Source organism: Podospora anserina, chromosome 6, assembly GCF_000226545.1.
Source record: "Podospora anserina S mat+ genomic DNA chromosome 6, supercontig 2".
Taxonomy (NCBI): domain Eukaryota; kingdom Fungi; phylum Ascomycota; class Sordariomycetes; order Sordariales; family Podosporaceae; genus Podospora; species Podospora anserina.
In genome coordinates this window covers 1,667,262-1,690,273 of record NW_001914857.1, presented here as the reverse complement: position 1 = coordinate 1,690,273, position 23,012 = coordinate 1,667,262, and the positions used below count along the sequence as shown (strand labels likewise).

The window sequence follows — 23,012 nt, the reverse complement described above, 5'->3', positions numbered from 1 at the left end:
AAGATACACAAACATACAATCAGGGCAATATATACAAGGCTGAGTGAGCTGCCTGTCAAGCAATGAATAATGCACCGTGATTGGCTAGACGACTCACCGCCTTGCTGGGAATAAGGAGGTGGGGCAAGTCCAGGAATGCTCACCTAACATCCCACCTCCAACCCGCGTTGGGCCTTGCAGCTGGTGGCAGCCCAGAGCTGACAAGCGCCCTCTCCGCAATTTCCACAGCACAGCACCTCTCTCTTTTGCGCGGAACAACTTCACGATTGCCCGCTGATATACCCTCTGTACCGTTCTCCCCCACTTTGTGTTGTTATTAACGGTGTAAGCGACGTGTTTTTGGCCGACCCCCGAGCTGCGTGCCATTTGATTCTTTGTTGGAGAAGCCTCAACTGCGACTTGCCACCAGCTCTCTCCTACCTACCCACCACCACCTGCCCAATTTTGAGCCCAGCAGAGAGGAGAGCAAGCCGCGCCGCGCCTGTGGACTCGCAACCTAACGTCATTGCGTTGCTACCTCCAGTTCTCTCTCGCGAACCACACTGCCCCCAGCATTCCCAGCACTCCCAGCATTCCCGCACTGCAATTAGCATCATCACCATTCTGTTGTCGAGCACACCCACTACCATCGACACCGTCTTCTAGAGTTTACAGAGCAATCGTCATAATGGATACGACCATGGAGGATGTCGGGCGCGCTCCCACCGACCTGCCACCCGTCCAGGTTCAGGAAACCACCATCCCTACTCTGGATGGTTGGATCGAGAGCCTGATGGCCTGCAAGCAGCTGACCGAGTCGGATGTGCACAGATTGTGCGAGAAGGTCCGTTGGATTGTTTTCTCTACCTCTGCTGCCCCCTCCCCCTTTCTGTCGCCGCGCGCGCCGACCATGGCCCCTCCCCGCCTTGGCTACCGACCTTGCAGCCTACCACCATCTGCCAAAGGAGCCTGTGGTCGCGTGCACATGTCGATACACCTTGATGGCCACACCACACAATGACGATGAAATAGTCGCTGACGGTCTGACGGTTTTAGGCACGTGAGGTTCTCCAGGGAGAATCCAACGTACAACCTGTCGTATGTATATCCGATCTACCCCTAAAGTTTCCCGCCATCACATCTGTAGCGTTCAAGGCTTATGTTTTGTTTGGATGGATAGAAATGCCCCGTCACGGTGTGCGGTGACATCCACGGCCAGTTTCACGATCTTATGGAGTTGTTCAAGATTGGCGGTCCCAACCCCGACACCAATTATCTCTTCATGGGTATGGCACCCTCGACCCTCGCTTCGCAATGCCTCGGCAGGCGACCATGACAGTCCTGATTCTAACACATCTGGTTGTCTACAGGAGACTATGTCGACAGAGGTTACTACTCGGTCGAGACGGTCACCCTCCTCGTCGCGCTCAAGATTAGATACCCCAAACGAATTACCATCCTCCGAGGCAACCACGAGTCGCGCCAGATCACCCAGGTCTACGGCTTCTACGACGAGTGCCTTCGCAAGTACGGTAATGCTAATGTCTGGAAGTACTTTACCGATCTCTTCGATTATCTCCCCCTCACCGCTCTCATCGATAACCAGATCTTCTGTCTGCACGGCGGTCTTTCGCCTAGTATCGATACCCTCGATAACATCAAAGCTCTCGATCGGATTCAAGAAGTGCCTCATGAGGGCCCCATGTGCGATCTCCTTTGGTCGGACCCTGATGACCGCTGCGGCTGGGGTATTTCCCCCCGTGGCGCCGGGTATACGTTCGGCCAGGATATCTCGGAGGCTTTCAACCACAACAACGGCTTGACGCTGATTGCCCGCGCGCATCAGCTTGTGATGGAAGGTTACAACTGGTCACAAGACCGAAATGTTGTCACAATCTTCTCTGGTAGGTTTCGTTTGGGCTGCTCTCGGTTTGGTTGGGGAATGACAGGTTACTAATATGCCACAGCGCCCAATTACTGCTACAGATGTGGTAACCAAGCTGCGATAATGGAGATTGACGAACACTTGAAATACACATTGTATGTGCTCTTGCAGAGCAAGTTTGAGTGGAGAGCAACACTAACACTTCACAGCTTGCAATTTGATCCCTGCCCTCGGGCCGGTGAGCCTATGGTCTCTCGCCGTAAGGAACCCCTTTGACCTCAATCTTGAACCATGCTAATGACGGCACGCAGGGACTCCGGATTACTTCCTTTGATCAGCTGACCTAGACTTGGAGCATCGCAGTTCCCTCTGCGGTGATTGCATACTAATAAGGGAGGCAAAGCGTCTATTGATACAATTCCATGGTTCACTTGTCAGAATACCCGTCGAGGTCGGAGAGCGAAAAGCGAGGATCACTTGGAGGCGGCTGACAGACTACAATGCCCATTGTATCAACTGCAAGATGGTCCGACTTGTCTCTTGAGCACAAGGAAAAACAGGCACATGTTTCAGTTTCACATCCGGTGGTCACGGTAGCGAAGTGACTTGAATAGGTGCATCCCATCTTCACATCTCGTTTGCAGCACTTAGAAGAACGGGATTAGACTAGGCTGGCCAGGTGAATGGGCATTTTTTTCTCAACCTTGGGACTTTGGCTTTTGCAGTGAAAAGTGATGAAAGATGTTTGTGAGGAAACGAAGACGAGGAATCTCGAAAAGAGAATGGGGCTAGGCGTATATGGTATGTTTATCCAGAATGAAACAAAGCTGATAACCCAACTGACGGAAGTTATTACAGGGCGATAAACAGGCAAAAGTCTCTCTCGTGTTTGATCAAAGATATAGGATGAGTACAGCTAGTTTGAAATAACCCGGCGATATTGCTGAAGGCCTCCAGGACATGCACATGGGCTTGAATAACAGCAGTTCAAGCATCAACACCATATCCAGGGGTCTTTCTGATAACGGGATTGCCTGATGGAAGTTTGACAGTCCTAGGGAAATCACCATGAGAACATCCGCATTGAGGGTTTGTGGAGGAAGAGGGGGAAGTGGAAGAGGATCTTTGATAGGTATGGAAGGCGTGCTGGATAACACGGAAGGTACAGATCAAGGTTTTCAGCGAAATATGAACTTGGGAGGGAGTTGCTCTTCATCCTCATCTTGGCCAAAGTCGCAACCTTGACTTCCATTTCCAGCAGGACAGCGCGCGGTCTTTTCAAACCCGGCGGTCCGGTTACTCTGGGCAACGAGCGATGTAGCTGATGAACAACACCGACGCCAGCCGCAGCTTCTCGCTGGCCGAGGCTTTCTCATGCCGTCTGCAGCCTCGGGTTCGATCCGTCCGAAGTCAAATCATACCACAAACACCAGACCGTTATGCGAACAGAGGACCGCGCGAGACCTAACTCGAGACCGGTCGTGCTAATTGGGAGCCCGAGATACTGGTATGAAGACACGGTATCGTCACGCCTCGTCAACACCACCGTTGGCAAGCTTCCTCTTGCTCCCTCAATACTCTTTTCAGCAAAACAAAATGAGCTCTTCTGGACGGATTGCTAACCATGATTAGGGCAAGCCTTTCTGTTTCCGGGAGAGCTAAGACCGGCTAACATGAAACCGAGCGGTCGGTTCCTCTGCAATGAGTGTCTGAACACTGAAGGAGGCCTATCTCTCAAGAAAGGTCCCTGGGTCAACCTGACCCGCTAAACAAGCCTGAACCCAGAGCATTTTCGAACGCAACCGCCGGGATAGTAGCATCCGACGGGGAGAGCAACGATGGATGTCAACAAACAAGCAAAGAAGCGCCGCCGATCGCCGCTACGGCCTGCTTCTTATACCTTGACAGTGTCCCCAGCCCTCTAGTTTCCTGCTGCTCGGTTACAGGTTTTTGTTGTTGGGTTTTCTAGCTGCATTGTTCGCTCCTTTATTTTCTTTTCGTGCTGAAGGTTTCGTGGTTCGGGCGTGCAGGAGAAGAAGAGGTTGACGTGTTGGTTCCTTCACCCTCTGTTTTGAGGCGGGGACGAACGCAATCTGCATCTCGGGTCAGAGATCGAGGCGTGGGCGCCCGGTGAGTTGAAATCCGTCTACCGATTCGAGACCCGTTCTTTCCCTCTTACTCTTTCATTCTTCCTCTTTTCTGATTCTGGGTTCTCTCGCATCTTGGCGATTTATTTTGAGCCGTGTTGATCGTCCCTACAAGTTCATATATACATTGGGACAGAGAGCTTGGCGAGTTTCTAGGTAATTCGGTTCCCCGAGGCCAATCGTTCGTTCAGTGGTGCTGCTTTCTTACTGCTTTCTTACTGCTTTCTTATTGTTTTTTTTTATTTGGATGATATCAAAGTCCTGAGTGGACTAGATACGGTGAAGGAGGGCAGGAATGTCCAATTCTACTTATGCCGCGCCGACGGCGCCGTCAACTGCACCGGCTGCACCGGCTGCTACAGGGGCGGGAGCGGTATGTTGCTTCCTGTCTTGATCGGGTATTCTCACATCAACTTATCTCTTTTCTAGCCCCGAATCGCAGGCAATGGCCCCTTCCCACCCCCCACCGCCGCCTCGGGCGGTGTCCCCGGCCTCACTCCCGACATCCCCATCTGCGCCATCTTCCTCGCCCTCTTCGTAGCAGGCGCGGCAACAAACATGACCATCTTCCAGCGCAACCGTCGGAGATCGTACAAGTTCTTTTTCTCGGTCCTGCTCTTCGGTTTCTGCATGGCGCGTATCGTCGCCCTATCCATGAGAATAGTCTGGGCGTCCAAACCGAGGGACGTCAACGTTGCGATTGCCTCGCAAATCTTCACCGCGGCTGGGGTGCTCATCTTGTTCATCACCAACCTGATTTTTGCGCAAAGAATCATCCGGGCCTATCATCCCTTTTTTGGCTGGAGTAAGAGCATCACCTGGCTGTTTAGGGTCCTGTTTGGGAGTCTGATTGCGTTGCTCGTCATGGTTATCAGCGTGACGGTCCAGAGCTTTTTCACGCAGGACCCGGGGGTGAGGATGATTGATCGGAACATTCAGCTCTTTTGCGCGACGTACCTGGCCGTCTTTGCGTTTTTGCCGATCCCGTTGGTGACGCTGGCGGCGGTTGTACCGAGACGGACCAAGATTGACAAGTTTGGGGAGGGGCACTTCCGGACAAAGTTTGCGCTTTTGACGTTTACTGCTTTGTTGCTGGCGGCGGGGGCCATCTTCAGGGCGGTGATTGCGTATTATCCTAGGCCGGTGAACAACCCGGCTTGGTATCACGGCAAGGCGCCGTATTATTGTTTTAATTTTGGGATTGAGCTGGTGGTGGTGTATGTCTATGCGGTCTCGCGGTTTGACAAGAGGTTTCACATTCCGGACGGGTCGTCGGCGCCGGGGCATTATTCTTGTTCGGATTACGGGCCGAGGCGGAGCGCGGTTGCGGCGGCGGTGGCGGCGGCGGATTTTGAGAAGAGGAGCAGTTATGCGTATGGGAAGATGGCGAGCAGTGTGGAGGAGGGGAGTGCAAGTGTTTGGACGGGGTCGAGGTATTCGACTATTAAGAAGGGGAGTGGGAGCTCAAAGTCGTTGCCGAGTAGTTTGGGGAGGCCGAGTGTGACTGCTCGACCGAGCAGCAGTCGGGGCCCGGGGGGGTTGAGCAGCAGTGGGAGGAGTTTGAAGAGTGTGAGGTCACTTTATTCGCCGGCTGCTACGGATGAGAATGCTGTGGTGTCGGGTGAGATGGATGGGGGGTCGTCGGAGGCGACGAGGGCGGAGGATTTGGCCTGGATGGCGAGGGCAATGGTAGGCTTTCATTCCCATGAGTTTGGCGTTGATCCCTTGTCCCCTTATGATGAGATTCTGAGGCTGGACCGGCCGTTGCCCCCGCTGCCTCCTGCCCCTCCGCCGAGAGAGTACCCGCCGCTGCTGCCGCCTACGGAGGTGTTGGGGCCGGACCTGGCGTATGGGTATGTGCAGGTTGCGGGTGGTGGTGGTGGTATTATGGGGGCGATCAGTGAGGGGACTGAGGCGGAGGAGGAGGAGGAGGAGGAGGAGCGGTATCATCATCCAGAATGAGGGCTTCTTGGGGACATGAAGAAATGAGAACATGATTTGCTGATTACTGTGTCTTTGTTTTTAGCGCGAGATGTACGGTGAGACTGGAGAGGAGGATCATGGGTCGAAGAGCAGTCATGGGTAGAGAGGGATCCAGGGTGGGACATTTCCTTTCTGTCGGGCTGATTTTGGAATAACCTGGGATTAAGGATACCAAGGGCCTGAAACTCAACACAGGAAGCATGGGACTAGGAGTTTGTGATGTTTTGCTGTTTTTGTGGTAATATCGTACCGTGGAGTTACTAAATCTAGGTAGTAATAGAAAAGCAGATTGTGGAATTCTCCTTGTTCTTTCGGCGATTGTCTCGATGTGAACTGATTGCAATATGAGACCGAGCAGGAGGAGTGTGGTGTAGAAGTGGGGCTCTCATTTCCACCTCGCCAACACAATAAGTAGGCAACAAACACAGACAGTAGTTAGGTAGCGGGAAAAGGCGGTCTACCTTGCTCTTATTTTCGAGTTCATTGACTGCCACAGCCTCCGCGGCTAGTTTGTCTTGGACACACCTGAGGGGAGGCTACACCTTGGCAGTGTCTAGGCCGGTGGCTTGGATGAGGTGGCAGGCGAGCATATGTACATCACCCAGGATAACTGATATCTTCATCGACATCTAGGTCTTGGTTGCCTTCACTTCCCTCAACCAACTTTATTTTGAAGATTGACATTCTCGCCTTTCTTTCCATGTCCTCTATTCTCTCATCCGCCTTCAATCTGCTAACATCATGTCATCGTCGACAAGGATCCAGCTTCGTATCAGATGGTGGAAGCCATCATCCTGAGGATGATGAGTGGGTCGGTTACTGTGTCCCTCCACGATGCCGACTCTGCACATTCCCGATTGAGGATGAAGAGATGATGGTTGCTTCAGGTAGGTGAGCAGCAGCCTGAAAATGAAGGCAACAACAGTGAACACATCGCTAACACCTATACCAGCTCCTGGAAGCTCCCGAGTATCTCGTCCGTTTGTAAACGAGATAACCAACATCGTGCACGAGGTGTCCAGGTGACCGGGCAGAGGGAACTGAGGGAGGAGTTTAGACCCTGTTTTAGTCTGAGTTGTACTCATGACCAGGCTAACCTAAGAGGCGCGGCAAATGGTTATCATGCGGGATGTTTTGACTATGCTGGCCAGTCGTTCGGTCATAAAGGCAAGACTTGCCCATCGCCTGAGTCTTTCAGGGCTGTGGAGTTCTCGTTCGAGACAACGTCGTCTTATGACTTGAGACGACCAAAGAAGATGGAGGAGGTCATTGCGAGAAAGATTGATATTATTTGGGGCTTTCTGCCATATGAGATTTGTCTCATGATTGGCCCGTATCTAGTTCGGGAATATTCTATCGGCAGACTTCACGCGCTATGGCCTAGCAGTCGCCGGGCTGTAAGTGCCAATCAGCAATTGGAGACCTCGAGGACGATCTGGGCTCGGTATATTGATATTGGGGGTGTTGAGTATGTCTATAATCTGTCGAACAAGAAAGAGGAGCATCATCGCAAATTGTTTGATCCAGCCATGACGTCTGATGCTGATGCTCTGTGCGTGTTGGAAGATCAACTTGGGGTTAGAAACTTGGTGTTTCCTAACTCCAAAGAGAAACAATTGCAGTCATCATCAACATCTATACATGCAAAAGAAGGGGCATGGTGGAGGGTTTTATCGCCATTCCCTCCGACACTGGCGATAGAGTATGATGTATGGTGTTTATTCCTCCAGTCTACTGTTGAACTAAGACCATGCTGACAGTTTCCAATAACAAAAAGGGCCTCAAAGTTCGAAGAATTCGCACGGCTTCTTCGTCCAGCATTACACATGATCTTTGGCCGGTGCCCATCCATCTCGAGGAGATCGCTTCGCTTAAGATCCATAACTTGACTGAACCCAAATCCGACAGGCCACAAGAGGAGATTGTCCGGATACTTCCTTCCCAAATCAACGGACCAGATGTTAATGGGTACTCCTTCAGCTGGTCAGGCGAATTTATCTTCCTTCACAAGCATCACAAGGGGGAAGATGTCCCAGTCAATATGTACAGGGAATGCGGACAAATGTTTGACTTTCCTGTCTGAACTCATGTTCCATTCGACCCCGACGAATTTATCACCAGCATTTGGATGCCATATTCCTGTGATAAGATCGACTCTTGTCTCTGGGTAAGGTGATCCAATCCTACCCTCTCCCCCGGTACGTCTAGCGTCTACGTACTAACTACAATCCAATACTCAAGATCCAAACCAGGAAAGAAATAGATTATATCATCGGACCACCTATGACCACCAACACTCAAATAAATTGGTCGAGAATTGTCGGCCCACTCAATGAAAATCGCCCAGTCCACGCCTACTTCGCCCTCTCCCGCACCGGCATAAAACACCTCGCCACACCAAAATCCAGCACGCCAACCCACGGCCCTTGGATCCCACCGCCAACTTCCCTACTCAACGGCATTCATCCGGATGACCCCGAAAACGAATTCTCTCACTGACTTGGAAACGGCACGGCCTTTGCCAACCTTGCAGAGGTAATCCCCTACCGATTCCCGCCAGGCCCTACCTGTGACCCATTGGACTCCCAAATCCAAGGCCTCGGTCTGGCCTACCTCGACGGCAGAAGAGCTCACGTCGGCCAAACCCGTCTTGATCTTGCTACAACACCGACTCATGTCCGGAATGTGAGCTCTGTTCACCTCGCTGTTCACAAGAGAACAGACGTGCTAGGTCTGCTACGTGACTGATCTTTGGGTCGCTCCCCCCTCTCTGGATGAGAGGGAATCTGCCTGGCGATGGATCGATATCGATCTTTCGAATGAGGAGGAGAAGCTGACGTGGTTATACTGTGGGTATGGGAATGAGTTGGGGTATGGGGAGCAGGGTACTTGGGATGTAGAGTGAGAATGGCGAGTAGGGCAAGGCTGGCTGGGCATCAGATACTCAAGAACAGTATAAATAAGGGGAACGCGCCCGTTGTTCCTTGAATAGAGTGTTGACCATCCTGAACCCAACTCTCCACATTCCTGATAACGCCAAATTTCTACTACTTCTGTCACCTACGACCATACCTGGCAGAAAGCTCGGGATCCCGTCCGCTCTCCCCTAGATAAGCTGCCAAGGGCCGGATCAGTACTCAGGTGGGTGACCACTGGGGAATCCCCGGTGTTGTATGTTTTTTTGGAAGTATTTTATTTTATAACTCCATCACCAGCTGCGAGCAGGTGTTTTGCTGGTGGATTTATCTTGCGAAACGATTGGCGGATAGAAGTGGAGCAAGAATTTGCAACGGACGCTTCTTCCCATTCGTTGATATCTCGAACATTTGTTTCTCTATATCTACGAAATAAAATGATCAAACATCATTCACAAACATGAGGCCTATACAAGCACAGACCCCAGTTGGGGTGCGGCGTACACATCATGTCCTATATCGCGGCAGAACCTTGTGTCGCTTTCAGCATACCCAGGCATCCGAGCCAAACTCCAACAAACTCCCACCAGTCGAACGTCCGCCACAGGCACTGGGTGACGTGGTTTGGGGGTTGAGGGCTGACAAGTACGAGATAACACAGGTTTCCACGTGGAAACCAAGAGGGCCAGTATGCCGGACATACCAAGCGATAAAGTGGGTGGAGGGCCTAAAAGAAACGTTTGTTCTTAAAGAAGTACGAAGGTACTCGCAAGTCAGGCACTTGCTTGGAGCATCTCAGATGCTTCAACAGCACCCGAACTTGCAGACTTTGTACGACGTCGCCAGTGACGAGCAGCTTCTGATATATCGCACCCTTCCGTATAATGTCAACGGTCTAATCCGCGAGCATCCTGGGCTACCATACGAAACACGCAAGGAAATCCTCAAACGTGCTCTGACTGGCCTGGCGGCGCTTCACAACACAGATCTCGCCCATCTTAGTACGTTCTGCCGTCTCTAGAGCCACGATCCAAGGCTGACCAAAAAATGCAGATATCAGACCAAGTGCCATTCTTGTCGACTACGGTCCAAAGTTGGGATCCAGTCCATCCAATGGCGTCCACAAGGTCCAGCTCGGTCGCTTTGAGGACGCCGTCTTACCCTACCTTTCTAAGCAGCGTATCGATCATTATCGCCTCGGCATCGAAGATTTGCCCTGGAAGAGTCCCGAGTTTTGGATCCGAGGTCGCCAAGCCAGGCCATCTGACGTGTTTTCATTTGGCCTCACGTCTGTCAACTTTATGCTCAACAACCTCAACCTCAAGTGTGCCGACACCGGATTCCCACAGAAGAGACTCGCGGCGTTGGGCGGACTCGCCAGCGGTGTCCCGACACAGAAACAACTGGCCAAACTCGAGATATGGTTCAACCATTTCGGAGATGCGGATGCGTTGATGGGGCTGCTCGAACAAGTCAAAGACGAACCTAACCAGTGGTACGGCCCCCTCAACAAACTCGTCAAAGAAACGACCTTTGGTCTTCGGAAGCCTTTGCCCGGGCTGGAGAATCACGTCGACCTTGGGTTTGTGGACGTGGTCACCAAGATGACTCATCTGGATCCAAGCAAGAGAATCACGGCACGCGAGGCCTTGGAGCACGAGTGGTTTGCAAACATCGAGGTGGGACCCGAGCACATGTGGTACTCACCCTTCAAGCCGCGCAAAAATCAGCCAAACGCCCGGCAGTCGTTTGATGATATTCAAACTGAGAGCGGGATACCTATTCGAAAGATCCCGCATTTTTATCCACAGGACGTCACCCGTGAGGCCACCACACCGCGTGGCCCGGAGGTCGTCCAAAAAGAACAAGATGAAGCACTAGTGTCAAGAATCCCCCAAGAAGAACAAGACGAGCTACCCGTTTCAGAATCAGGGGTCGTTCTCGAGGATGAGGACAAGCCCCCGGTTCCGAAACCCGTCCCGGCAATCAGAAACCTCATCCGAAAAGTCTACGTCCCTCTCACCGAGTCTACATTGAAGGCCTATCGGCAGTATGATGGGAACAGCACGCTTGACCCAGACGCGTTGGAGAAAAGGTCTTTCCAAGTGGAAAAGCTTGAACCGAGAACTCCTAAACCAGAGAAAGACTCCAAGAGGTTTTAATTCAACCATCAGGATCTGGCACTGAAGTCCAACCCGGAATACACAGTTATAACAGCACGTCAGCATCTGACACTTCGAGTAAAGGAAGCGAATTTCTTCGTCAAAATCAAAGAACATCAACATGAACCCCTTCCCGTCAATGACTCCCTTTAACCGGCACAAATCAGATCACTCCCACGTCATCCCCAGCCTCTGCAAGTAACTCATCAGCGAACCCTTGGGTACGTATCCTCCATAGGTACTCTGAAACCAAGCCGCCCAGCTCCCCTCCACCGGACCCTCGGCGCTGAAACCAAGCAGCACCAGCACCCGTGGAGCAAGACGGACCAAAACCCCAAATGTCACCAATGACAGGAGCACCGTAGCAGCGATTTCGTAGGGGTGGCCCTTGACATACTCGACGAGGTCATTGAAGAGCTCCTCGGCGATGGTGATGGAGGTGTCGTAGGCTTGGGAGAGGGCCTCGCCCCAGGACTTGCGGGACTCGGGATCGGTGGCGGTGGCGAGGAGGTCGGAGAGGGCATGGAGGATCTTTTCGGCGAGGTATTCGGACCAGGAGGTGGTGTGGAGGTCGAGGGTGGTGCCGATTCGGGATTGGGAGGCGGAGGGGGTGATGGGGAGGGGTGTGGTGAGGAGGAGGGTGAGGATGTCGTTGATCAAAGGGGAGGGGGAAAGAGAGGGGGGTATGGGTTGGGGTTTGGGTTGGTCGGTGTATGGGGTGCTGGAGGGGTAGAGGGGGGATTTCTCGTCGTGGTGGGATGGATGGTCGTCTGAGGTGGGGCCGCAGAGGCAGGAGAGGATGTTGGGGAAGGCCATTGTAAGGTGGATGAAAGTTGGTGTTTTGCGATAGAAGATGTTGATAGATGTGATATCTCCAGTGGATGTCAAACTGGGAGCATGGGATGAGGAAGCTTTCATAAACTGGAGGAAGACTGGGAACAATTGCGGTTTTGAGGACATGATGAGGCTCAGGTCGGTGGTCGCACAAAGGAGGGGCTGCGGGCCTCGGTGCATGAGGACTGCACATGCAGATGCACGGTATGTGGACGTCCTATTTAACTGTCAGCCTTGATTATCCCTTTGTCTTTGGCCAATTCTGTCAAAGGAAGACCTAGGATTGACTCAGGATTGTGGCTGGACTTAGCACGGCGGTTAGGTGCATGCGGTTTCAGGTGGCACGACAAGCTGTAGGACTGGTGAACAGTTGAAGGAGCTATCTGAGCTCAGCCTCAGTTAAACCACAACAAGTCTGCCTTGACAGCATGGTGAGTGAGTTCAGCTGGGTCTTGGATATGGCCAGCGTTTAGCTATCTTCGACTTCCTACACAGGCCGAATCGGTGAACATGTCACAAACAATTGTTGCTTTAGTGTGTTACCACTCATCCAAATTTCTGTCAAGGAACTGCTTATTGTATAGTTGTGATTGTAGGTAGGAAGTTAACAAGTGAGTAACTTGGGAGACAATGAAACACATTGAAATCAGGGTCGCCTGCCATCTAGTTAAGGTAAGCTGGTATGCCACAGTCTTGTATGGTTTCTGTGATTCACCTCAGCTTTTCCCTATTGAATCGCGACCATTACTCTTCCACCATCCAAACATGTGACTGGTAGACTCCCAGCACCAGTTCGCTCATAAATCTTAAGCTTCCCGTGTCCTGGGTGCATGAAGCTGCCCCCCGTCTCACGCAGTATCAAAACATAACAAAGCTGCTTTCTCCCATTCCTCTCGTCAAAGTGCTTCTGCCTTCCCAAAACCACACACTTGTGTGGCAGATGTGGGCTTGATTGTCCAGGACAATCCAAGATGATATTTCCCTCTCCACACCGATTACCATCATCTTGTACCTTGGTCACCAGAGTGACATCATTGCCCCTTGGTCTCCTCTCAGACTGTTGGCGATGCCTCGTCCTAAACCAGGGTGATTCAACCCATTCCCACTCCACACTATCAAACACGACATTCACATACTTGATCCCGCCCTCGTACTTCATCCACGACCACGACGGCACCGCAGAGATGGCCGTGTCTGGGGGAAAGATGATGGGTATCAACTTTTCTGTGTTGGTGCTGATGCCATCATCGGAACCATCATCCCGCTGCCACAGTAGACTACGCCGCAAAAGACCCAAAGACTTGCCCTCGTCAAAGATACCGAACCTGCCCTTGGCCTTGAGGGCTCGTAAGATTCGAGACTGGAGGCTGTCGATGGCTGCTGGGCGGTCAAAGCTGTTGGTCAGCCCTAGACGTGAGTAGACCTTGAAAAGGTCTTGGCAGTGTAGGATCTTTTCGCCTTGGTCAACATTCATTAAGGAGGTACGGAAACTTGGGATCGCCCAGGAAGGCTGCCCGGGTGCTGATAACAGTATCGGTTAGCCTCTATCATGAGATCCCTCCCTCAAATGGCTGCTGAGTGATACTTACTTATTCATCCTTGTGCCCGTCTCGCGCCTAACCCTTCTCCGCATTCCCAATACGTCTGAGCCTCCGTAAAGAACACCGTTCTCCTCGCCAAAGCGTGTTCCTGCGACACCCACCCCCGACTCCTGAGCGGCCCTTGAAGAACATGCTTCCCAAAATCATCTATTGCTTCCGCAATGTGAAACTGGCCTCCACCTCCACCTTCAAACGTCACCACTTCCCTTCTCTTTCTCTCCGCTAGAAACCCAGCCCCGTGTCCCTCGCCCGCGCTGAGGCCCAGAACACAGTATGCCCCAGAGTAATACTGCTCCATGTTTTTCATCTCCTTGTTGAAGTCTCCTGGGTCATCCTCCTCCTTCTGAACGACAAAAATGGAGTCAATCCAGAGGTACTGGCACCCAAGGGCACGTGTCACTTTTACCGCGTCGGCAAATGTGGCAGGGAGCGAAGACAGGGGGATGCCCTTCAGGTGAGAGGCAAGGTTGGACTTGACGGTGCAGGGTTTGGCGCCCCATTGGTGCGAGACTGCTATCCAGCGTCCGGTCGATCCTCGGGCTGTTTCCACTGGGCGGACATCAGCAGAGCCAGGAGGGCTTACGTCGATGACGCGCGTGGGAAGTAGTTGTGATCGAGTGGCTGATATGGGCTTATGTGAATCAGTTGTCATACAGCCGTGATTCTCGTCGCAGTCTGCGAGCCACTGTCGGATGACTTCGAAATGAGCATCACTATTGAGGGGCGGTAGCCGCACAAGTCCGACTTGTATCTCACTGTTTTCATTTTCTGATGGGAGACTGAAAGAGGGTGTTACGGATATGGAAAGAGCAGGTCCGCCGGAGGAGTTGATGTGTATGTAGGAGCCTTTGCGATCAAAGCGGGCGGTAGTTGGCGGAGGCCGTGCCGTTTGCTGGCATGCCGCCCAGAGCAACGCGCATAGGTTACACTTCGCTTGCTCGGCGGAATATCTGAGTGTTCCTAGGTTGTATTCCTCGCTGAAAACTGGTTCACGGAGTAGTCTTTCAGAGCATTGACATGTTCCACAGAGTTTGCGGGTTGGTTCGGCTCTGAGTGACGATGGATCCGGGTAGCGACGGTAGATGTCAAACAAGACGGCGGCGAGCTTGTTATCCACACTGCGCTTCCAAAATTCATCGAATTGTGGACTGCCATAGTCGACACGTTCTGGAGCCAATAGATAACTCTGGGTGATATTGGCAGGACGTGGGAAAAAGACCGTTTGCTTCGCGGTAGAGCCTGGCACTGAAGTCTTGGTGCCTTCATCGTTGTGCCGCGTGCTGACAACCATTATACTCGCTTGGTGTTCGTTCCGCCTGTGACCTGAGAGATGCTGAGGTAACCTTAAATCAGCAAAATCTTGAATGGACCAATAACTGTCTGAGGTGTCTTCTTCCAGCATGATGTGATCCATCAGCAAAACAAGGTCATTTGCGCGAGCCCGCCCTTGCCCAGCAGAAATCCCGATGTTCTCCAGATCTTCGGTTAATTTCTCGTCCACATGTTCCGAAATTTTGATTGCGGGGATCGAACCCGGGGCCATGTTGGCCTCTAAGGATGCCGTGGAGCTCGAAGCGGGCATGACATCGACGTCCGAGGTTCTGGGTGCCATGTTGCTGAGTGAGCGGCGTCGAGGAGAACCTGTCATAGAGCCCAGGCCTTTGGGTAGCTTGACAGCTAGAAGATTGTTCTTGACAACCTCCAGAAGAGATCCAATGGCTGTGCTTCCTGGTTCGCATGCTGGAAGGCCTGACATGTAATCCAGCCACCGCACCACCACGTCGTGTACCCTGGCGACCTTCCCCTCAACCATGGTGGTTGTTTGATACATCGGGCTGTCATGTCCGATACTTTGATTGAAGTGGTCCAAGCCATCCGAGCCATACAATAGCCAGATGATAAACTCCAGCGTGATGCAGCCCATTGCCCAAATGTCATACAATCTGGATCGTCACTTGCCGCCGGTGGCTAGGACGTCTGTTCCAGTTTTCTCTTCAGGTGATTCGTAGTGTCGTGTTCCGTAGGGAGTTGATGTTCTGTTGCTACGAAGTTCCGTCTCAAGGTCATGCCCTTTTGCTAGCCCCCAATCTCCAATCTTGAACTTACCCATGCCACCACCTTCTCCTGTGTTGTCCCTGAACCAAAGGATATTCTCCGGTTTCAAATCTCCGTGACGGAATCGCCTTCGATCCCCAGATGGATAATGGGCTGCCTCGAGTGCTTGGGCGAGCATCCAAATCTGTGTAAGCGAGTCTCGAACGGGCGTTGACGTGGGCGACGCTGGCATTGGTCGGGGATATGTTTTCCAGAAATTCCGAAGGTTCCCGCCATCAGCCCATTCAAACATGAGATACATGTAATGGGCTCCGCAACGCCGAAAAGCGGTGATGAACTGCACAATGTGCTCCTGGCCAAGGGTGTTTGTCTCTTGCAGAGTCCTAGCTTCTTGCTCCCAATCTTGAATCATGGTGGCACGATCCTGTTGATTTCTTGGCACGATCCTGTTGATTTCTTGGCACTATCTCCTTGACGGCCACGTATCCCCACGTCAGGCTCTTTGAATTTGAGTATGCGTGTCAGCAATATCAGACTTCTGTTTCGACATGATAGTTTCAGGTAGGTTGAATCAGCTTACTGGGTTCTCTTCATTGATGAGATGTTTGCGATGAATTCGACACTTCACCACCTCACCAAACCCACCACTCTGGCGTGTTGACACGTCCTTCTCAATGAATGGCAGGCAAGGACCCCGAGGAATGTCGAGACTGAAAGATGTCTTGGTGGCGACACGAAAAACAGGAACCTGGACTGCCCATTGATATCTACAGAACTCGCCAATATTCCGTTCTGTCCATATCATCTTCCCCTTACCAGGGGGCGGGTTGAATAAGGTCAAAATATGTTTCTCGCCGTCTGCAGGACGTGGCAGGGGGAGGTTCCTATCTGAAAGTCCGCCGTTGGGACCATGCTTGAAGAGGTGCATAGTCTTGTTGAGATAATGAGGCTTGTCGAACTTGATCTGTCTAACAACAATAGCGAATAGCTTCTTGGCCTTTTGTTCGATGTAGGTGACAAGAACATCTATATCACGTTCCGCCTTCTGAGGATCGCGGGCACAACGCATTGGCTCCTTCTTGATGACATCTGGAGTTAGCAGCTCGTCGAGGGTTCCTTCTGGGGTGAATATGTGGCCGCCCCCGTCGAAACAACTGGTGGCTTCCCTCTGCATAATCAGGTTGCACAATTGATCATTCTCACCATCTTCCGAAGACGAAGATGAGGATAGGTCGTAATGCGGTGCTTCGTCGCTTGGCGTTATAGGGCTCGAAGCCATGATGTGATCAGGACTCAGTTTGATAGAGTGATGATAATAGTGATTAAGGTCAACTGACTACGGAGCAGCCGCTATTGTATCGGGCGTCCGCAGAGATGTGTAAAAGTTGATGATATTCAGAGATACTCTAACAAAAAGCTCCAGAGAGCAAAAACCTATTCCTATCAAAACCGATTTGTGGGGCGATGAGGAGCCCCCAGAGGCAAACATGCCACATATTCCAGACTCCCTCACCGGCGCTGTTGTCATTCCTATCATCGTCACACCAGCGGGGAAGCCTGTGCCGCGCCTCAACCACCCAAGTCAACCATCAGTGCTGGAGGAATTACTCACAAAGGCGAGTGATATTGCCAATATAGAGGCGGTAGGCGAACTTGATCACAGCCCGAGACCTTCGACGCCTAACGATGGTTCTGTTACGCCAAACTGCCCCTCCATGTTATATGGAGGCAGTCTTGAACATCTCCCCGAGGCTTTGCTGGGGTTGACCCAAAATGATCGGGATGGAACCGCGACACTTGCTGGTACTGACGAAGCGGACGAGGAGGTTTTCAGTCTTGGACCTGATATTATCGTAAGCCCGTCATCTTCTATTTCTATTTGATTTACCTAGTGAGCCAGGTATCGATTCAAGGTATTATTGCTAAAAGTACACTCTAGTCCGGCAAAAGTACAAACGGCCATTTGAAGCTTCAACATAACACAAGTCAGCGTCTTCTTCCTGTAGATAAAGCCAACATTGTAGGCTCAGACCTTACGCAGGGAGAGATCCCAAGGTCCCCCGCTGCCTTGATTGAGCCCAGCGTCACCGTCATCACGGATCTTGGTGATGGAATGTATTCAAGACGCAGAGACACAGAAACCTCTTCCAAGTCAGAAGCATCCAGTGCCAGTTCCGAGTTAACCTCAACAAGTCTGCAGTCTCAGATACACAGGGCTGTCGTGAAACCCAAATATCACAAGGTGGAAACTCAAGGGTTTGTACCAAGGTCTCAGCTTGACGAGCTCATCAAGGTAGACGTCATTGTCCAAGAGCTACAAGAATCCATGAATCGATCAATCCGGAGACGCTTTCAAAAAAGTTTTTGGACTTCCGGCCCTCGACCAGCGATTCCCTCGAGAAACGAGTACGCATCACCGCTTCACAAGTCTGCGGAATTGTTTCGGAAGAAACAAACAACACGAAGAAGGAACCCAAAGTGACATACCGAAAGATCGTCGCCATCATCTTGTTGTGTGGGGAGAAAATAGACAAGGTCCAAGCATTTATCGACGAAGGGGTCTCTGATTCTGCCCTCACTCCGGTCATTCACACCGTTTCGAAGCGCTTTGAGCTACCGTGTGAAGGATAAACCCGACACTCGACTGCGTGCTTCAAATCTTGGAGTAAACAAGACAGGAGAAACTTCGAGTCCTGGCAATGGACAGTCCTTTCGCCATACTTCGCCCGCAATACGTCTAACAAAATCACACACTACATTCTTCAGCGCCATACTATCTTGCCATTCCTCGAGCTGGAGCCCGTAGGAAGGAGGGGGGGCTCTGGCAAGGTTGAGCAAGTTAAAATTCATCATGACCCATCATGGGTTCAAGGAATTTGCTTCGAAGGGAAGGAAGGGGGCGGAGACAGGGGAAAAGCAAATGGCAGAGGAGATAGATACGACAAAGCCTGTCGGCCAGGAGGGAGACCGAAAGGTACGCCAGACCACATGACCTTCAACTAAAGCTTCTCCACACAACTCTCGTAGAACACGACTCAACCCGATTACTTCTCAGTCAAAACTCTTCACTCCGCCGACTCGGACAGAAAGAAGTCCGACAAGGAGGTCGGCATTCTCAAAGCCATGAAAAAAAAGCCGCACCCACATATCATCACCCTATTGGTCACGTACGAGTATGACGAGAAATTCCATCTTCTCTTCCCGCTGGCCGACTGTGACCTTCTCCAGTACTGGAAAACAGGAAACAAGTCACAAGCCCACAATGACGAGGGCACGGCAAGGTGGCTAGCTCAGCAATGTCATGGCCTCACATCAGCACTAAGACAAGTCCAGCAGAGCTCAAGATCTTCTTCCGACGGCTTTGAAGAACGAGCAAAGCTTGTCAGAAGGTCTCTGTTTTGTAGTGAATTAGATATTCATCAAAACATGAGCGATCCTGACCCGAGAACGCTGGTCTGTCAACATGGGGACCTGAAACCCCAGAACATCTTGTTGAAAGACAGGTGTCGATTGGCACAGCGTATGACATTTGGTCCCTTGGATGTGTCCTGCTCGAGTTTGCCACCTGGTGCTTTGGCGGCTGGGCATATTTTGACAGTTTTGTTTCGGCCTGGGCAGAGCCTGACCTGCGGTCGGGGCGAGGGAGGGTTCACTCGACGCCGTTTTCTGGATAGCCAGGGACGATCACACTGGGGAGGTTTGGGCTGAGGTGAAAGACTATGTTGCGCAGGTATGGTATACGTCCGGCCTTTCCCTAGTTTACTGCGAGACAGTGAAGAAGAACATTGGCTAACCAGAACCCTCAGTTCGCCGATGACATGCGCGAAAGATCGGAATGTACAAGGTTTTTCCACGATTTCTTGGATTTGATTCAGCACAGAATGCTGGTCATCGACCCGAAGCAAAGTTCCTCCCAGTTGGAGGAACAACTCAGAGAATTAAAGGATAGAGGCGATCTCGACGCGGGATATTTCGTGAGGCAGAGGTGGAAGTGACGTTACATGGTGCATGCTGGGCCGTGGCTTGGTCGGTCCACCTTTTGTATACCTTAGACAGTAGATGCTTTCTCTGCTTTTATTTCCCAAATTTACAGATACCCTGGTCTAGATGTCGACCGCTACATTAAACGTTTAGTGGTATACATTACAGGAGCTAGGTACTTTTCAGCCAAACAGGTAGAGTCAAGGACCTCCGGATGATGAGCTGCAAGAGGATCACATGTCAACCTGGACAAATATTTAGGCACGCAAGACCTGGTCGATCCAAACCCGAAACAAAACTCGGATTTGGTCGCATTGCAGGCTTTGTAACTATTCACAGAAATAGATTGAGAGTCTTGAATATCCAACTTGCAAGAATTTACCAGAGAAAAGAAAGAAGAAGAAAAGACCCAAAAGAATGCCATCAAGATCGATGTCCTCATGGATGATCAGGAACCACCGTCCTCTCAACACAAAAAACCCTTTTCATCTCTTCCACCCATCCACCCATCCACCCACTCTTTCGACCATCACTCCAACTCCCACCGCTACCCTTCACCCTCCATCGACCCCGTTGCTTTTCCCTAAACTCCCTCAATCTCCTCCCCCAACCTCGTCCTCCCACGCTTAATCCCGGGAAAAGGCCTCCGCTTCCCCTCAAAGATCTCCTCCCTAATCTTGATCAACTTATCCCTCACCGCCATCACATGAGGCTCCACATCCTCCCTCAAAAGCCCAATCCTCCTATCCAGCTCCTCCTCATACCTCAACTCCATAATCTCCCCCGTCGTGAGCCAGTACCGGCGGTAAACAAACAGACTGCACACCACCGCCGCAGCCAACACCCCGCAGCAGACTTTCATGTCCTCCCTCAACGCAGAGGTATACACCTTGCGAACAGCGGCCCAGTCATCATCGCCAAAGTCTGGCGTTGGGCTGACAATGTGAGCCAGGACGAGAGAGCTCATTTCGGGGGTTGTTGAAGGACGGAGTTTCCCCCCCAAGATGGCGGAAGAGACAGCAATGCCGATTGAGCCGCCTAGGATGCGGAATTGGGCTATGATTCCTTGGGCGGATGCTAGGGGGGGTTGTAAGCGATTGTGTGGGGTTGGAAATAAAAGGGGAAGACATACCGTGATCTCCGATGGGACTTTCGAGGTTGATAAACATTGTCGCTCCGCAGGCCGACATGCCAAACCCAAAGCCAATGAGGGACAACAACCCGACATCTTTGGCGTCGAACCCGGTGATGCTCCCGTCATCGGTGTCACCCAGTGTTGTCTGGGCGGCGCAGCCGATGAGCATAGTCAGACAGGCGAGGAGAAACGTCTCAAAAAAGCGAGGTTTCTTCTGCCCTGTTATGCACCCGTTGTTGACTAGACTGGCTGTGACAGTTCCGATGGCCGAGGAGGCTAGCATAGGGAGGAGCATGAGGCCTGCTTCGAGGGATGATTTCCCGTGGACGACTTGGAAGCGGATGGGAAATGCGTACACGGACAAGAGGTAAGGGAAGCCGGTTAGGGCTGTGACCAAAATTGTGGCGATGTACTTTCGGTTGCAAAGGGAAGGGGGGAAGGCAAAGGCGAGGGACTTGAGTTTCCGAGGGCCACGGATAGCAAATGTTTGCCAACCGATGAGCAGCAAGAGAGCAAGGGCGGCGCCGACGAGGGGGTAGATGAATGTTGGCTGGGCGTATGGATTCAAGCTGGACAAGTCGCCCTCTGCCTTTTGACTTGATAGGTTCTGGAAGGGAAAAACAACCAGGACTGCGAAGGCCATACTGTTCGTAATGTTAGCAAATACCGGCAGAGGTGTGGGGAAGCATGACTTACAGAAGGAAAGACCCAAGATAGTCCAGCTCCTTCCAGGACCGGTCCTCATAAATGGGCAGATATTCCTCGGCGGGCCAAGCCGGAATAAACAGCATGAGAGCCACAGCACCAATAGGGCCGCTACAGACAAGTTAGCGGGATGCTCAATCTTATCGCGGACCTAGTTTCACAACATACTTGATCCAAAAGACCCATCTCCAAGTGATGTATTGAGTCAAAACCCCACCCAGGACAGGCCCAATCACACCTGAAGTGGCAATCACCATGCCGACAATGGCACCAATGTACTTCTTGTTCTTGTCCGGAGTCAGCTCGGGCAAGACGATCATGCTGATACTGTAAAGTCCTGTTCTCGCGTCAGCTCCTCACCTATCAAACTGGCCCGGATAGAGACTAGGTAACTTACCTCCGGCGCCCACTCCTTGGAAAGCACGACAAATGATAAGCTGCTCAATAGTCTCGCTGAAACCACAGCCAAGAGAGAATGCAATGAAGATACAAAATGCAACGACGAAAGCATCTCCACGGCCAACCACATCGGACACGCGGGCAAAAAGTGCAGCGAAACCGAGGTAAGTGAGACCATAGGCCAAGGCCACCCAGTTTATATGCTCAAAATTCTTCATATCACTAGCAATGCTGAACAGAGAGGTCGCAATAATGGAGGCATCGAGCATGGAGAGGAAGAGACCGGATGTCAGACTGGTGTGTATTAGTGTTTCAAGTCGAGGACGTTGGAGCATGAATAAAGACGTACCCAAAGACGAGAATGAGGTAGCGGGTGCGTGGAATGGTAGGCCTACCCTCAACAAAGAAAGGTCTGGGTGTGGAGGGAGGTGTGTTCGCGATGAGTTGGACAACGCGAACAGAAGGAGATTTCTCTGCTTCCGAGTTCGCTGGGGTGCTGGTAACCGGGGGCTTCTCATCTGCAGAGTCGATGGTGGTTTCGGTGACAGCGATGGCCTCTTTTTCAGAGTCCATTGCCACTGGAGTGACGGTCACCACCGGGTCTGAAGGTTTGGCTTTCATGGTGAGGCTTGGTTGTTGGGTCGATGTGTAAAGTGTTGAGTTGTATGTACTTGATAGATACTTCTGTTGTTTGTTTGAGAGAATGAAGAGGTAGTAACACGGAATGCCTGCCTTAGTTATACTTGATCTTTGAGAGAGGTGTTGAAATCATAAAATCCCAAACTTGGCCTAGCCAGGAACTTGCTCCGACCCTGATCCTCGATCCGACATCGTCATCCAGATGAAGTGAGGCGAGGGAACTGGAGCCAGCATGCAGGTTAATGAGGGGGGTTCCGAGGATAAGGGAAACTTCGAGAGAATCGATGTTTGTGTACCTGGCTCATTCCCTTGCGCCCACACAGTCAGTGCTACGGCCGGTAGCTGATACCGCCCGTTAGAGTTCACAGAGACCCCTTCAACCCCGCCGTAGAGATGCAGTGAGAGGCTCGGAATCAAGGATTGCGCAGGAGGGATTTCTGTTGTTAGCTTCAATTGTTGTCGACAGGCATGCATCTTTGCTGGTGGCAATGGACGAGGAGCAGACACCGCTGCGTCATGTCGAGACATGGGGTGTCTTGTGTGACCGTATCTCCCACCTATGCCCATCCATGCCCCTGGGAGAGACTCCCAA

General features: G+C 51.7%; 7 protein-coding genes across 7 annotated transcripts, besides 2 other annotated features; 4 read left to right on the top strand and 3 right to left on the bottom strand.

Annotated features, from left to right (window-relative positions):
• Positions 1-448: 448 nt before the first annotated feature.
• PODANS_6_1940 (uncharacterized protein) lies at positions 449-2,198 on the top strand (the record flags this gene model as incomplete). Its single annotated transcript, XM_001910276.1, has 7 exons — positions 449-823; positions 1,036-1,077; positions 1,160-1,265; positions 1,350-1,883; positions 1,947-2,019; positions 2,074-2,123; positions 2,176-2,198. Coding segments are annotated over 7 exons (1,203 nt in total), but the record flags the coding sequence as incomplete, so codon positions are not given.
• A 2,242-nt stretch (positions 2,199-4,440) lies between these two features.
• Positions 4,441-5,973, top strand: PODANS_6_1950 (uncharacterized protein; the record flags this gene model as incomplete). The annotated part of the gene is made up of 1 exon (XM_001910275.1): positions 4,441-5,973. A coding segment is annotated over one exon (1,533 nt), but the record flags the coding sequence as incomplete, so codon positions are not given.
• A 3,075-nt stretch (positions 5,974-9,048) lies between these two features.
• Positions 9,049-9,178: a sequence feature (rRNA 5S pseudogene?).
• Positions 9,179-9,369: 191 nt separating this feature from the next.
• Positions 9,370-11,071, top strand: PODANS_6_1955 (uncharacterized protein; the record flags this gene model as incomplete). Its single annotated transcript, XM_001910274.1, has 2 exons — positions 9,370-9,910; positions 9,963-11,071. The coding sequence occupies 2 exons, from the start codon at positions 9,370-9,372 to the stop codon at positions 11,069-11,071; spliced, it is 1,650 nt and encodes a 549-aa protein (XP_001910309.1).
• A 168-nt stretch (positions 11,072-11,239) lies between these two features.
• On the bottom strand, positions 11,240-12,085 carry PODANS_6_1960 (uncharacterized protein; the record flags this gene model as incomplete). Its single annotated transcript, XM_001910273.1, has 1 exon — positions 11,240-12,085. One exon carries the CDS (start codon positions 12,083-12,085, stop codon positions 11,240-11,242), a length of 846 nt encoding a protein of 281 aa, XP_001910308.1.
• Positions 12,086-12,632: 547 nt separating this feature from the next.
• Positions 12,633-16,024, bottom strand: PODANS_6_1970 (uncharacterized protein; the record flags this gene model as incomplete). The annotated part of the gene is made up of 3 exons (XM_001910272.1): positions 12,633-13,395; positions 13,527-15,409; positions 15,482-16,024. Coding segments are annotated over 3 exons (3,189 nt in total), but the record flags the coding sequence as incomplete, so codon positions are not given.
• Positions 16,025-16,927: 903 nt separating this feature from the next.
• Positions 16,928-16,997: a long terminal repeat (LTR astylosternus).
• Positions 16,998-18,412: 1,415 nt separating this feature from the next.
• PODANS_6_1975 (uncharacterized protein) lies at positions 18,413-19,556 on the top strand (the record flags this gene model as incomplete). Its single annotated transcript, XM_001910271.1, has 3 exons — positions 18,413-18,535; positions 18,589-19,104; positions 19,359-19,556. 3 exons carry the CDS (start codon positions 18,413-18,415, stop codon positions 19,554-19,556), a joined length of 837 nt encoding a protein of 278 aa, XP_001910306.1.
• A 569-nt stretch (positions 19,557-20,125) lies between these two features.
• PODANS_6_1980 (uncharacterized protein) lies at positions 20,126-22,299 on the bottom strand (the record flags this gene model as incomplete). The annotated part of the gene is made up of 4 exons (XM_001910270.1): positions 20,126-20,619; positions 20,675-21,492; positions 21,557-21,719; positions 21,780-22,299. The coding sequence occupies 4 exons, from the start codon at positions 22,297-22,299 to the stop codon at positions 20,126-20,128; spliced, it is 1,995 nt and encodes a 664-aa protein (XP_001910305.1).
• Positions 22,300-23,012: the final 713 nt, after the last annotated feature.